The sequence below is a fragment of the Sphaerodactylus townsendi genome, linkage group LG07 (assembly GCF_021028975.2).
Source record: "Sphaerodactylus townsendi isolate TG3544 linkage group LG07, MPM_Stown_v2.3, whole genome shotgun sequence".
NCBI classification, from domain to species: domain Eukaryota; kingdom Metazoa; phylum Chordata; class Lepidosauria; order Squamata; family Sphaerodactylidae; genus Sphaerodactylus; species Sphaerodactylus townsendi.
Window position 1 is genome coordinate 46,617,999 of NC_059431.1, and position 15,396 is coordinate 46,633,394.

General features: G+C 39.9%; 1 protein-coding gene across 2 annotated transcripts in view; it reads left to right on the forward strand.

The window, feature by feature from the left end:
• SLF1 (SMC5-SMC6 complex localization factor 1) overlaps positions 1 to 10,399 on the forward strand; it is a 38,605-nt gene extending 28,206 nt beyond the window's left edge. For both annotated transcript variants that reach the window (XM_048503738.1, XM_048503739.1), the window contains 5 exons: positions 2,658 to 2,818; positions 3,321 to 3,454; positions 5,275 to 5,367; positions 5,984 to 6,166; positions 9,676 to 10,399. In XM_048503738.1, the coding sequence (XP_048359695.1) occupies positions 2,658 to 2,818; positions 3,321 to 3,454; positions 5,275 to 5,367; positions 5,984 to 6,166; positions 9,676 to 10,181 (1,077 nt within the window). In that variant the 3' untranslated portion in view covers positions 10,182 to 10,399. The remainder of the gene's footprint in view (positions 1 to 2,657; positions 2,819 to 3,320; positions 3,455 to 5,274; positions 5,368 to 5,983; positions 6,167 to 9,675) is intronic.
• The last annotated feature ends 4,997 nt before the right edge of the window (positions 10,400 to 15,396 follow it).

Here is a 15,396-nt window from a genome sequence, read left to right on the forward strand (position 1 = left end):
GGTGGGGTATATGTTAGGCTTTTCCTACTTCAAATTTGAGTGAATCTGCACCTAGACTCTAGGATTTTTAACTAATTATTCCTTCCCCTCTCAGTATGTCAAAATAGCCATATATGTTCTGTTTCCATTGGGTACTTTTGCTTCTATTTAATGCCCATATACTGAATATCAGAGTTCCAGGACTTTACCGCAAACTCCTGGCATGTATATATGTTAGAACAATGTACTAGGGATGGGGAACGGAAAATTCTGTGTGTTCTAGGACAGACACCCTTTTAACAGCCTAGTAATTCCTAGGGATCCGTATTTTACATTCAATTGTTCACTGGTTATTTCCAATATAAATATAAGATATCCATTCTGTATTCTTCCTGGTCTGAACCATCCACAATTCCATTGCAAGCCAACTTTCTTTATTCTGTCTCATCTTGGCCATCTTATTTCCTGTGTGCTATGGATCATGTGTATATGTTAAGTACTATCAAGTTGTTTCTGACTTATGGTGACCCTATGAATCAATGTCCAACAAAATGTCCTATCCTTAATAGCCTCTTGCCCAGGTCTTGCAAACTGAGGGCTGTGGTTTCCTAGATTGAATTTTCTTCTTTTCCTGCTGCCTTCAATTTTTCTTAGCATTATTGTCTTTTCCTGTGACATCTTTTCATAATGTGACCAAAATATGGCAGTCTCAGTTTAGTCATTTTAGCTTCTAGTGACAGTTCAGCCTTGATTTGTTCCAGAACTCACTGATTTGTCTTTTGTCAGTCCATGGTATCCATAAAACTCTCATCCAACATCTTATTTCAAATGAATCAACTTTCTTCCTGTCAGCTTTCTTCATTGTCTGACTTTCACACCCATACATAGAAATAGGGAATATTGCCAACACCAAGCAGTGCTTCTTAGCCCTCAGTCTTGTGATACGTTGAAACCATTCACTTTTCTTTGTCAACGTTTAGTTTTAGTTACAATAACACTCTTGTTCAGAAGCATGTTCCCTCCCCTCTTTTGCAAGCTCCAGCAGGCACACTGGACTATGTAACAGCCCAGTATATTCCACAATTAGCAGATGTGCCAAGTTTTTTTCCTTTTCTTTCCCTCCCCAGAGGACTTTAGACTGGCTGAAAAAAGGTGGAAGGAAGAATTCCCTGCAGAAGCCCGGAACATTTGATATTAGGACATCGGACTGAAAGTTCAGCCCTCTTGATCCATCGGCGTATAGAGTGGGAACCTTAATGTTCCCTCTTCAATGTTCATGATTGGTTTATCTTTGAGATCAGGAGTTGGGAATCTTGACCCACTCCTGGCATCCTGAAAAATCCTTGTTAATGGCATTCCCTTTCAAAAAAAGAAAAGAAAGAAGTGCGTGAAAACGGTGTGAAAACAGTCTAAACCCTTTTACACGATTTTAAACCCTTTTATACCATTTTCCCACTGTTTTCACATTGTTTTTGGCCCATGCAGAATCAGCCTGAGATTTGGTTCACACCTAACATTAAACTGTAATTTGTTTTAATAATGATTCATTTGTGAAAAAGGGTTCAGCTTTCAGGTGATCACTAAAATCCTTGTTTGCCTCTGCAAATGCTGTTTTTATTACCTTTTCTCAGTTGATTGGGAGTGCAGTGCCAGAGAACAAGCTAGGACTAGGCTAAGCTGCCTGCATTCATTTGTCACACAAAAACATGATTAAGGCCGTTTCCGCACGGCCACGCTGGGGGTGTGTCGGCGTATACAACGCCGACACTCCCCCCGGGACCGTTTGCACGAACGGTCCCGGTAAAGGCAGGGAAGATGGCGCAGCGCTGTGCCCGTCGCCCTAACAACTTACCTTCCCTGCGACCTTCTGGCGTGTCGCCCAAGCCAGGAGACACGCCCCTTGCCCTGAGCGACAGCTCGAGTCGCAGGGCATGGGGGGCGTGTCAACAGGCCTGGGCGACGTGCCGAAAGGTCGCAGGGAAGGTAAGTTGTTCGGGAAGGGGGGGGGATGGCGCCTTCCAGCCACTGCCTTTCGCACGGCAGCTTCGCGCCACTGGAGGGGAGCGACGGCAGCACAGCTGCGATGCAGCTGCGCCCCCCATGCGAACAGCTCCCTAGGGATGGCGTTTTTGCGATCCCTAGGGCGCTGTTATTGGCCTGTGCAGAAAGGGCCTAAGATTAAGTGTGGTTAATCAATCGGTTTCAAACTTATACGTTCAGATTCTGATCTGGCAGACCATAAAATAACCATAGTTAGTGAAGTGACCCACATTCAGATAGTTGTGTTTAACTATAGATGATCTTCAAACATGGTTTCCAGTGATCTCTATACTTAGCCTAAATCTTCTTACCATTCTTGTCCTTTTACAATTTTATAACAATAACCACTTCTGAATGTGTGTGTCTATTGTCCAGCGATCTATGATATCACTTTGATACTTCAGAAGTGTATAAACTTTCTGTGCTTTCTTGTCTCCTCTGACCATTCTTCTGTTACTCTTTTAAAGCCTGGATATGGTAATCAACTACATAGTTATAGCACAGGACAAATCTGGCAGATATGGTAATCAACTACATAGTTATAGCACAGGATAAATCTGGCAGAGCCCAATAGTTCTAATTACCAGACGTGTGCCAATGTTGTGTTCAAGTGTACTCAAGTGTTGTTCTTGCAACAGGTTTGTGCCTATCTACCTGCTTTACAAGTAGGGATGCGTGAGACAGGGAGGATGCAGAGAGCAAAGAAAATAGGGCAGTGGTCTTGCCCTGAGTCTCAAAGGGCATTACGGATGCTAAATGGTGATAAGCAGAACCAAGCCGAAGTGCTGCCTGATGTACCGTAAGTAATACCTATAACATCACCGGTTTTATTCTGCTGTGGGGGACAGCTTCTGACCTGACACATTTCTTGAACTTTATGTGACCTGTGTTGTTGTCTGCAAATTACTGTGGCTGGCAGAAAGCTCTGTTTTAATCCTATAACACATCTGGCTAGGGGGTTCCCCCTTTTCTCTCTCTTGCTATATATGTATGCAGGCTGCACATACTTTCCCACTATTAATGTAAATTGCTTCCCAAGAGAAATGAATCTATTCAGAGAATTACTTTTTAAAAAAACAGTTTAAGCCCTGTATATTGAATGATTGCTGAGTTTATTACAAGTATATGCTATAGTGAAAATTTCAAAACTAAACAGAAGACTTGAATTTCAAAATCACTCCAATTCTGAAAGCATAATAATGTACCTGTTTGCATGCTACAGTAACAACTATATTCATCTTTAAAATGTAAATTAAGTGTAATGTGTTAATGTACTTTTGTCATTGCTGTCTTCCATTTAGCATGCAAACTGCTATGAATTGCCTTCATGTTCCAAATAAAGTGAGAAATCAAGCCAAAGTTGAGATGTCACATAAGAAAGAGAATTGTCATTCTTCTGCTAAACAGATAAATATTTTAAAGGTTAACGTGAAAGGTAAGGTGGATATCTAACATTTACACTAAAAATGTAAAGCACTTTTTGTAGTTTCATGTTGGGCCCTGGATAAAAGCTGAATTGTATCATGTAGCAGTACAGATCAAGCACAGCTTCCAAGTGTCCCACGCTATTATCTGTTGTGATCTTTTTGGAGGAAGGGTTATAATCTTACGGGGTAGTAAAAGCATTTTTTTCTTTTGAACACATTCCAGTCTTGCCTGCCTTACTTTGTTAATCCACCTCAACCTGTGCTTAGCAGCCTTCTGATTTGAAAGTCTAATTCATCTCTTTTAGCCCTAGATGTTTTGTGAACAAAGACTAAGTGTATGCTGAGTTACATAGCCTTATTAAGCATATGGACTGTTTTCTTCTAGGCATTGAACCCAGGCTATGAAATTCATTTGGTTTTAGTCTTAACTATGTTGGGATCTAAACATTAAAGGTTAAAGGAATATTTTAGTAATTCAGTCAGACTCTATTTAAAGTACAAATTTAATAAATTGTCCCTATTCATGCCTATACTTGGCCCATATCTCTTGCTTGTACTTGCCACATATATTTCTAGTTTAGATTCATATTATAGCAGTTGTGACAACACTCATGACTGAATTGTTGTAAAATGGGCATCATGCTAAGAATTGTATTCTAAACAATGCCCAGTGCAGTAAGTTAAAAGAACTTCAATTTGTTCACAATTTACCAATAACTGTATCCCTGCTCTATGCTAAACTGTGATAGTTTCAAGAGATGCAATGATGAAGTTAGCTTCATCGTCCTGTCACTAATATGCTGCTAAAGGTAATACAAACTGGGGTATAGTTTCCATTTTTAAAATGGGACCCAGAGAACAGACAACTAAATAGTTATAAGAATATTCTATTATATAAATTTTTCTCAAGCAGAACTGGCTTGGGGATGGGGTATATTAATCTATTTGCACTTAATTTTGGATGAAGGCTCATTTCATTTCTTGTCTGTGCCATTTCTACATATAAGTCACAAACATGCACCAGTCTAGCCCCCTTGTGCAAAAGGTGGGGAAAGACCAAAATACTAGTTCACTGTTCACCTTGGTTTTTCATTTTTTCCATAAGTGCTTGCTGTTTGTACAGACAGTTGACATGTAGTTGGGCTAATTCCTGTAAACTACTATTCAATTGGGGGGGGGGGACTTTTTCTAGGTTTAAATGGGACTGTGTGTTCCCTGTTCTTAAGATTGCTTCATTCTTTTTAATCTCTCTCTTTGCTAACCCCCCCTTCTCCCTCTCTCCCCCTCCTTGTACTGTAGGCAAGCCAGACAGCCTATTGAGAAACAGCAAACCATCTGTTAACGGATTTGAAGTTCTGAATTATACTTGAGTGTGTAGAGGCACTCGTGCTTAACCAGAAACATTCATTTGAATTAAGCTGTAAATGCTGTGTAAAAAGAACCATACACTTAATGTAGGTTCATGAATAAATTTAAGGGAGGGCAACTGCACTCTAAACTTTTATTGCTTCAAAACCAAGCATTTTTGGTGTTCTGTGATCATTTGGTGCTTTTATAATGTGACTGAAGGTTTACAGCTTGAGGGGGGTGGATAATTCCTGCGTTAACCCTTTAGCAGTGTAGCTTCATTGCTGGATCTCTGAAGGAACAGAAGCTTTGTGAGCTCTTTGAATTTTCTTTGAAAGATGTTTAAACAGGACAAAGGAAAATCTTATTCATTGCTGAATGCTCTGACATGTAGCCAGATCTCCTAGTTCTCCGAGTCTGATTATTGTCTTCATTTGCCATTTTGCCTATTTTGGTATAATCTATTATTTTTATATGGTAGGAGAGACAGTCCTCCATATTGCTTGCAGAAGGAACAATGTGAAGAGATTGATTAATCTCCTCTCTCTACCAGAAATAAATATTAACATTAAAGGTAAGTAATTTTTATTTTCTTTGCTGAATCAACACATTAAGCCTCCCAAATAACTGTGATTTGGTCCAAAGTTCTTTTCACTGCTTTAAGTCACAGTCCCATAAAAGGAAAACAAAATATGTTCATGAGTAGCTTGTTACTAAAACTTATTGACCCAGTAATTTTCTGCATTTAATTTTGTGTGTGAATTTTTTAGTAACAGAGTGGGGCTTAAAAATTACTTGTTTGTGACCTTTTTGTAATAGATATGGGGATAAAAGAATTGTGAATGTTTTCATCTTTACATCCAGGAGCAGAATTTCATAGAACAGCCTGATGTATTTGTGTCAATATGATACGTTGAATGCAGATTCCTGATTCTCTTTTTCCCCCCAAAAGGACAATATTCCACTCACTGAAAGAAAGCAGTATCTTTAGAATGGCTCTGAAGCAAAATGGATCATCCATGAACATATTTATTGGCTAGTTTCATTTTTATAATATAATACATATTTCCAGTGTGTTTCACTGTACTAGACAGAAGGTGTTTTGTATCTAAGGAACCTGAATTATAATAATATAAGCTTCGTATTATTAATTTTCCTGCTTTGGAAACTTCGCTTGATTTATAATTCAGACTATGCTGGCTGGACGCCTTTGCATGAAGCCTGTAACCATGGTAGCACAGTGTGTGTCCGTGAAATTTTGCAACGTTGTCCAGAGGTAGACCTGCTCAGTGAAGTGAACGGGACAACTCCCTTGCATGATGCACTGGTAAACGGACATGTCGAAATTGCCAAGCTGCTACTTCAGCATGGGGGTGAGTACACTTAAATCACTTAGAAAAATTTCGAGGCCAGAAAAACTGCTCACTATTAAAATGCAAGGTTGTTTTGGATGCCATTTGGAAAGCTAGAGGTTTCATACATATTGATGTTTATCCTTGCTATATTTTATATTCATCCATCTTCTCAATTACATTGTTTTAGTAAGCCATAACTTCTATCTGCTTTTTCACTTTTGCTCAATTTCAGGGTTTCTTTTCAAATGTATTGGGAATGTCTGGTTGTGAAAATGATTAACCACTTCATTGTTCATTGTAAAAATACAAAATTAATTGGAGATATTTTAAGTTAACTCTTCCTGCTGCTTATATTTAAATGCAATTTGAGTTATATTTCTGGAAACACAGACATTACTGATAAAATCTACCTCTACAATGACTATTTTGATAATGGAAGGGAAGAATGGTTAGAAATAGTTTGTTTCTTTTTTAAAAAAAGTCCTTAAATCTTAATGTTCTGTTTGGGCCTAAATGTCACCACTTAAGGAGTAGGCACTCCTATCAGTTTTCATATAATAATAATTTAGGCCTTTATTGGCATTCCATATTACAATAGAACAATTGTCCATAAAAAACAGATAAATACATCAAACTTATACACATAGTGATAGTCCTGTGTGTAACGTTTGCAGTTCAGACTCTTATCAATAGTATAGTCCAAATGGACTAATCAAAGGTGCCATTCCTACATACTTCTTTGCAGACCAGACAGAAGACTTATTGACAGAGCCTAGATATCATAATAACATACAATATTAAAAGTTTTACTATAAAACACAGGAATTGTTGAGGTGACCTCAGGTAAAAGGTAAAGGAAAGGGGACAAGGAAATGGATGGATAGTTGGTCTGGCTCTAATAGGTTGCCACTGCATTCAATTATTATACCAACTGGCAACCAATAGTAGAACTATGACATTTTTCTATAAGTCACCCACAGGTTGTTTGACTTTGGATGACTGTAAACCTATAAGATACTAGGAGAGGTAGGCACTATATATCAGTAGCAAATGGTTAGTGAAACCAACATTATTGTCATTACAATGCTAGCAATCTAATCCTTAGTACCCATCTAGGAGTAGGCACAAATCTTTTAAAGTTTGCTTGTACACTGGTTTATTAGGGAGAGAGAGAGAGAGAGAGAGGTATTTTGCACATTTTATAATCTCTCTACTTCTGCAGTAAGTGTCTGTTTTAATTTTGGATGTTGTCTTATTTCTGGATTTTCAATTCTGTGTATAATGTATACAGCCATTAAAAGAACTGTGTATCTAGGTACAAACTAAACTAAACTTGCTCAGATAAACACATTGTTCTGGATTTGTTTGCTTCACAAGACCTCTGTGCATCTGCAGTCTTCTCCTGCCCCCTAAAGGCTACTCTCTTTGTCTCTGACTGACATCATTTCACAATCAATACATTCCTTGCTCTTCTCTTTCTGTGTATGTTGTGCTGAGCCTTAATGCTGTCTCCCAGGTGTTTTATTTATCTACTGCACCATGCAACTGACATGCCAAGCCAATACCTGGCCTCACTTCAATCGGTCTAAGTGATGCAAGAGCCAATATTACAGAGAGCCCAAGTCCTCAATAGAAAATGGCATTCCACTGACAGATGTGCATTTTTCCTGGGTGTCGGTGAAGAATGGCTAGTGGATGATCCCCTTGTCCTAGGGGAGAAGATCTACTTGCACTTTCATTCATCAAGGTCTTCTGGCAATTGTAAAGGCGGTGTGTGCAGACTTATCTTTGCTGTCACATGCCACGCTTTGGCCTGTCAAGCAGTTTGACAGCATCATGACGTGAGCTATATTGTACATTCAGTGAAGGACTACTCAGTTTTTTGCAACCATATTTGAGAATATCTCGGTATTTTTTTTCTCCTGTGTCGCACACTATCCCGACACACTACCATTTTATTTTTGTTTTTTAAAAGATGTATTAACATAGGTACCCAGCACCATATATTATAAATATTTATTATTATTATTATTAAATTTATCTCATCTGAAAAATGGGCTGACAATTTCAGGGAAAACTGTTTTTATCCCTTGTAAATAAAATGCTTTTGTGTACAGGGGGAAAAATTTTTAAAGGAAATTTACATTGCATATTCATCTTGAATAAACATTCTTATAAGCACAAATTTCTGTCATATGACTCCGTAATGCAGCAGCATCTGATTTGCTTAATTTTTTGCTAGAAGTTTAATTTTTGCTCACACTGATCTCTAATTCTTGCATGAGGCTGTATCCACACTGCTGCATAGGAGAATCTGCTGTGGATTGTTGGTATTGTTCACCTTTCTGGGGGGAGGGAGGGAGAGATTCGACTCAGTCCCTCTCTCCTATAAGACAAGCAATTAGCACTTCATACACAGCTGAAGGTTCTGGATATAGAGTTGGTTTTGTTCAGCCATTCACAAAACCTTTAGATCTACACACATTCCTTAATTAGTCAGATTCACAGATATATCCATGAGTGACTCCAGGCCGGGTTACTAACAGAACTTCTGTATTTAGAAATATTAAACCTCTGAATACGAGCATTGGGAGCAACAACTTGTAGTTTTGATGCCTTTTATTGGAGAGTATTCCAGGAGCATTAGCCCAGCCACTGCATAAAACAGTATTTTGACTTTTGGTCTGATCTACCAGGACTGCTCTGACATTCTAAATATAAGAGTTGGGATTAAATCTATCTCAATATGCTACTGAAAATATTAGTAGCTGAGTAGCTAATAGGATACTATATGTTCTGTCCTCCAAACCTGGTTTTTTTGGGATGCAGGGAAAGGGACTTTTTTTATTTAATCGCAAGTCCACTTGGATTCAGTGTACCTAAAAGGTTGTTTCCTCCTTTCATGAAAAAATATCCAGTGTTGATCGAATAATATCTCAGCATGATCTCTCTGAATCACACTTTCATCAAAATAAACATTCCACACTTTGATGGGTACTATCAGAGAAAGTGACTGAAACATTATGTACTTAAAAAGGGAAAAGTTGCATCAACTTAAAAAAACACACAATGAGATTGGCAATAGCTTTTCCCCATGACTATCCCATCCTGCTGAAACTCAAGCCACCAGATAATTGGACTGTTTGGGCCGAGCAAAAATGTTTTGTCAGGCCACGTGCAGAGGTTTCCCACTGCTGAAATTGGCAACTGGTTTTCTTAGAAACCAGTGTGATTTAGTGGTGGGATATTTTAGATAGCTATCAGAGAGATGTAGTTCTAAATCCACATTCAGCCATGAACTACACTGGGTATCTTTGAGCTAGTCCCTCTTTCTTAGTCTCACCTCCTCACTCTGTGTGGAAGAAAAAGGATGAAAGAGAATCATGTTTGTGGCTCTGATCTTCTTGGAGAAAAGATGGAATAAAATGGGTGTGTTCTCTTTTTATTAAGTTGCAAATAGAACTGCACAAATAACAAAATATATCCATTTCTTTCTCTTTCCCTACCCCCTGGTTCATGTCCTACAGGACCAGTATTGCTGCAGCAGATAGATGGTGAAGGAAAATTCCCACTGGATTACCTAGAATGTGTGACGACAAAGCAAGATCTTTTGCATAGAGTCGTACCAGAAGAGACAGTAGAGGACTTCCATGCACAAGCAGAAAATAATTTGTGCAATCAAGAGATAGAATTTTGGACAATCTTATTTTGTAAAATGTTGCTAAACTTTTGTTCTGTATATAACTTATTTATACCTTTCCCTGTGACTTTAAAAAAATTAATCACAAATCCATTGCTGGAGACAGCCTGCTGTTGCAAGCTTAATACTAGCTCTTATGCCCACTGGTTCATAGATCTTTATTTTAGAGAGCTAGAAACCTTTCAGAATATTCCATCTTATCTTCAGAAGACCATTGAGGAACTTAAACAATGTCCAGGGGAACAAAAGGAAGCTTTTATAGCAACACTACAACAAATTGCAATGACAATTCAACTGTCTAGCCTTGATTTGGTAGATACACTTCCAAAATAGCAATGGTGTCTGGCTTTGATACCTGGTATTAGTAGGTGGTATCTTAAAACTCTGAATTCCAGAAGTTGTCCACTCATTGTAACTTCTTCCTACAGCTTGACTATGGACTTGGTTCAGTTATTAACGGCAGTTTTTTGTATAGAGTTAATTAAGGCTATGTTATTGTTTTATTGCAATGTAAATATCAAGGTGAAATAAAGTAAGCATTGTATGCAAAACCTTTTGTGTTGTAACCTTTTCCTCCCAGAGCCATTGCTATGATATTTGCTTAACATTAATTTACATTTATGGAAGCGCTCCACTCCACTTAATTGATTTGTGAAAAACAAATATTTCTAAAACATGAATAGCATGCAGTATTGTTGACTTTATACATACTTTTTGCATATGCTAATACCCTGAAAATCTTGGTCTCTACTGCTAGTGGACTCTTATCTAGCTCTTAGACTAAAAATAGTAAAAGAAATTTACCAAAACTTAATTGTATATTCAAAGATTACTGATTTAGTATACTATTTGTCCTTTTTTCTAGTATCCAAAGTTTCTTGTTGAGAAACTCAGTGTGGATGAGATGTTCACACACTAACATTGTTTGAGTTACAAGGCTGGCCAAATAATACAGATCACAAACGGTTCATTACAACTACCATTTAGCTTTTGTGCGCTGAGGTGTGGTTTCATGGCATTTAATACAATAAAAGTGCTCAAACTAGTATTGTCTTGTAAATTTATCAGGCTTAATCTGGAGAGGGCTCTGGGCTGGCTTTTGCACTCTCCAAAAAGAAAACTGCCAAGGATTTCAATTCTGGAGGTTGACTTAACCTGCTGCTTCCACCCCAGCACAAAACCAGCCAGCATTTCCAAGGAATAATGCATATAGTAGATAACACACACCTTATTTAATTTTGGTAGCCATTTAACCATTTGCTTGATGTAGAATGCTATCAAAGAGTATTCTGAGAAGCTTTGCAAGGCTTGCAATTCGCAGAAACTTCAAACATCCTCGAGCAAATGACTCATTATTTACAATAATTTTAGGCAAATCATACACTAAAGAAGTAGCATCATAGCTGTTGAAAATGAAGAAACTTTCATCTTTTAAGTTAGCCAACCAGCAATGTAGAAACATTGGCTACTGCTCAGTTTCAATTGCTGTCTGATGAAAAGTGCTTTGACTCTTGAAAGCTTATACCTTGAAAATCTTGTTGGTCTCTAAGATGGTTCTGGATCTGAATCTAGCTGTTCTCTACAGACCAACACAGCTACTCTTGAAACAATGCTCAGTTCCTGTGCACTATAGCATATAGGAAGGACAGTACTGGGTATCTCTTGTGCAAATGAAGTCTCAACTGCATTAAATCTGTTCTCTTTATGGTGCTCCTAATGATGCAAAATGACAAGAAGGGACATGTTGTGGCAGCAAACAAAGTGGCAACCAAACCAACACAGATTGAATCCCGACACTAGCTGGTGATGCTTTCAGCAGATGCTGGGAAGGGAAGGGCGCAGCCCCAGACTTACCAAGTATAGTCAGCTGGGCAGACCCAGCAGATGCCAAAGCAGAGTGAAATCTGGCCCAGTCACATCCTAGTAGCCAGCTGATAGTGGCAGTAGTCGTCCAAATGAGAGCAGAGCCCAGGTGGCCATCTGATCTATAACTCTCCAGGAGAGCCCTCAGCAGCAGGGAAAGTAGGATAGGGTGGGGTGGGGTGGATATAAGAAAAGATGGGGAAGGCTAGTGGCTCCCCTGACCTGGGACCAGAATGGTCAGTGGTTATGGAGCTAGGTAGAACAAAGTGGAGCAATCTCTTCCCCTCCCAACTCAGAGGCCTTCCAGTCCTCCCACTGACATGCATTGCCTGGTGAGGAAGGGGCAAATGAGGAGCCTCTTATCTGTCAAAAGGCTTTCATGACCAGAATCAACTGGCTGTTGTGGATTTTCAGGGCTGTGCAGCCATGGTCTGGTAGTTTTTCCTCCTAACCTTTCACCTGCATCTATGGCAGACATCTTCAGAGGCCTGTCACAGTAAGATGTGTTTCTCACTGGCCAGGGGCGAATCTAGGCAAACTGGAGCCCGGGGACAAAATCTGAGTTTGGTGCCCCCCCACCCCCACCCCAGGTATGGACGACCACCCTCCCCCACAACGACCAAACAATTATTTTTGCACCAGCTCACAAAACACCTCCCACACCAGCAAAACATACATGGCTTTCTCCCCACCAACTCTCTTTCCTAATTGTGTCCTCACACCAACCCTATGAGGTAGGTTGTTAGCCTCAGAAAGAGCTCCAAGCCAGTGCAAGTGGGAATTAACTTTTAAGCATGTAAATCTCTCACAAGTCACCCCCCCCATCTGAAGGTTTACCAAGCAAACGTCAGCATCATCTCTCACAAATCACCTCCTACCCCCAGCAAAACAGGCATGGCTCTCTCCCCACCACTTTCCTAATTGTGTCCTCACACCAACCCTGTGAGGTAGGCTGCTAGCCTGAGAAACAGCTCCAAGCCAGTGCAAGTGGGAATTAACTTTTAAGCATGTAAATCTCTCACAAGTCACCCCCATCTGAAGGTTTACCAAGCAAACGTCAGCATCATCTTCAGTTCTGCTGCTGCTTCTGGGCTCCCTGCTCAGCTTGCCTTTTCCTGTGCCTGCCTGCGCCTGGCTGCGGGGAGAAGGCTTCTGAGTAATGCCACACTTAATTTAAGGCGAATAAGGCATGCTGGGTTAGAGGGAGGGGAGGCGGAGCTCCCCAGTCCTGCTCCTGGGAGCCCAGTGGGACTTCTCCCCCGCCCCCTGGACACTCCAGGCCACCGTACAGAGTGGGCGGGGCTACGACAGGCACTGGGAGCAGTGGCTGCTTCAGTGCCTGCTTTCTAGGGCTTGCTCAATCCCTCGCTGTGTAGGAGGATGTTTTGGCGCCCCCCACGTGACCTCAATCGATGCGCCCGGGGACAAGGGGTACCCCATGTCCCTAGGCAGGAACGCCAGTGCTCACTGCCATTGCAAGAAACATACCTTACCGTGACATGCTTCTGAAGATGCCAGCCAAAGATGTGGGCAAAACATTAGCAAAAACTACTAGACCACAGCCACACCGCCTGGAAAACCCACAACAGCCATCCTCTTATCTGTTGGGGTTTTTTGCTTGCATCTTTATGGAGCCAGGCTTAAGCTTAGAGAACTTATGCTTAGAGAACTTATCCAGGCTTATGCTTAGAAACCTGTTCTGTCCATCCTACCAAAAAAATGTATTAACAGAACAAACCCCTTCAAAGAAAGAGAGGAAATCTAACGTTTCCTTAAGATTATGACCCACAGAAGGTAAAATTTAATCTTAATCATATTGGCACCTCAGTGTTTGGACACCCAGAATCTGTTTCAGCAGAGTTGAAAGGGAAACAAAATGAAAATGGAATAATCCTTATGAAAAATAGATATTTTACTCTAGAAGACAGAATTTTTTTGAGCCAGGGCAGATTTTATATGCAAAATGGGTATACAAATAGCATGTACAATATAGGCTGCCACAGTATCACACTGTTAAACACACAGTGGAGGTCTTAATGACTGTTTATGTTTACCAAGGTTCAGTGCAGTTCATAGCTGAAGATAAAGGGTAAGCACAGATTGCCTTTCTTTTTAGGACTGTTAAGTGCAGCAATTTGCTCTGGGAAGCAAGACTCAATTGACTGACAGGTAAAGAGAAATAATTGCAAACTGTTTTAGTTTAACATGAGCAATGTAACCAAAAGTAACTTTTAAGTATGTTCAAATATTGTAGATAACTATCACGAAGAACTCAAAGCAGACAATTTATTACTCATGCATATTACTGTATACTTTTTATACTTGTGAGATTTGTAACAAGACTTACAGGCCTGAATAGAGCAGAAAGTTGGGATACAAAATGTTAATGTCATATTACCGTTTCATGAAAGTGTTGAAAGAGAGGAAAATAACAGCTGGTGTTATGCTGACTAAAAACCCTGTATAGGGTTCTCAGTCTTTATGAGCTTGCAGGCATCTTTGGCATTCTGACAAAGTGTGGTGGGCACAGCCACAAAATGGCTGCCACTAGAATGGCTGTCACAGCTTAACTATACTCACATAATAGATCTTTGTGTTGTTGTGACAGCTGCTGCTAATCAATGCTTTTTTAAAAAAAAATCTGCATAGCTAATTAAATGTCCACTGACGAGTCAGAAGTCTTGTAAGGCAAAAGTCCCACCTGGCCCCACTGTCTTTCTAGAACCACATGGTGGGCACCAGAAGATGGGGCAGCTAGTGCCATCATATCCACAGGCACCATGCCGGGGACCTCTGTCCCGTATCATTGATAACTGAGGGGCTGCTGCTTATCACAGCCTTTAGATCTTTTTCAGGCTACTCCTTCTGTTGGTTTAGTCAGAATAACTTCTATTAGAAACTTCTATGAGCCATGGCAGGGCAGAAATAAATTTAATTCAACAATTCAGTCACAAAACACAGCAACAGCAATACTGTTACTCAAGACCCTGTAGATTTCAAATGCTGTCGGTTAATAGGGTAAATGTGGGTAAATTTAGCACACCTGAAGTAAATTATATTTTCCTCATGTGAAGCCTGGTTGTAGCTGATCAAATGACCTATCTATTTTCCTAAAATAAGGACTACAGTTGGAACTTTTTAAAGGTGATTAAATGGACACACATTTCATTGTCAATACAACTGTTGTAATGTGAAGGGGAGGGGTGTCTGCTTTGTTAATGACACTAATTACCTGGCACTAATTACCAACCCGCCTTTTATTCTGCCAAGGCTCTTTTACAGGGGCAGCACTGGAAGTAACAGCTGAAGGGTGGTGGGATAGTCTTGGCTAGTAATTTGCTTCTTCTTCCCACCATGACAAAGGTGAGTCCTGGTATCAGTCACTCTATGTCCATTGAAGTCAGATGACCAATAGCCCTTACGATCATAGACTCTCCTCCCTCTCTTTTTAAAGATTCAGCCGATGAGTTCTGGAGAATTCTATGTCTTGCAACCTGTTTTTGTTTTTTGCTATAGAACAACATACATATCTACTCTTTTGTGTTCTGTTCCTTGGCTGTCAAAAACGTACTGATTATCTATTGTCCAAGAACATGAGCTTCAGCTTGGTTTCAGCATGATGTGCTCATTGCCAAATATCAGATATTAGTCTGGGAAAATATTTTTATTACACTGTTCTCACAAG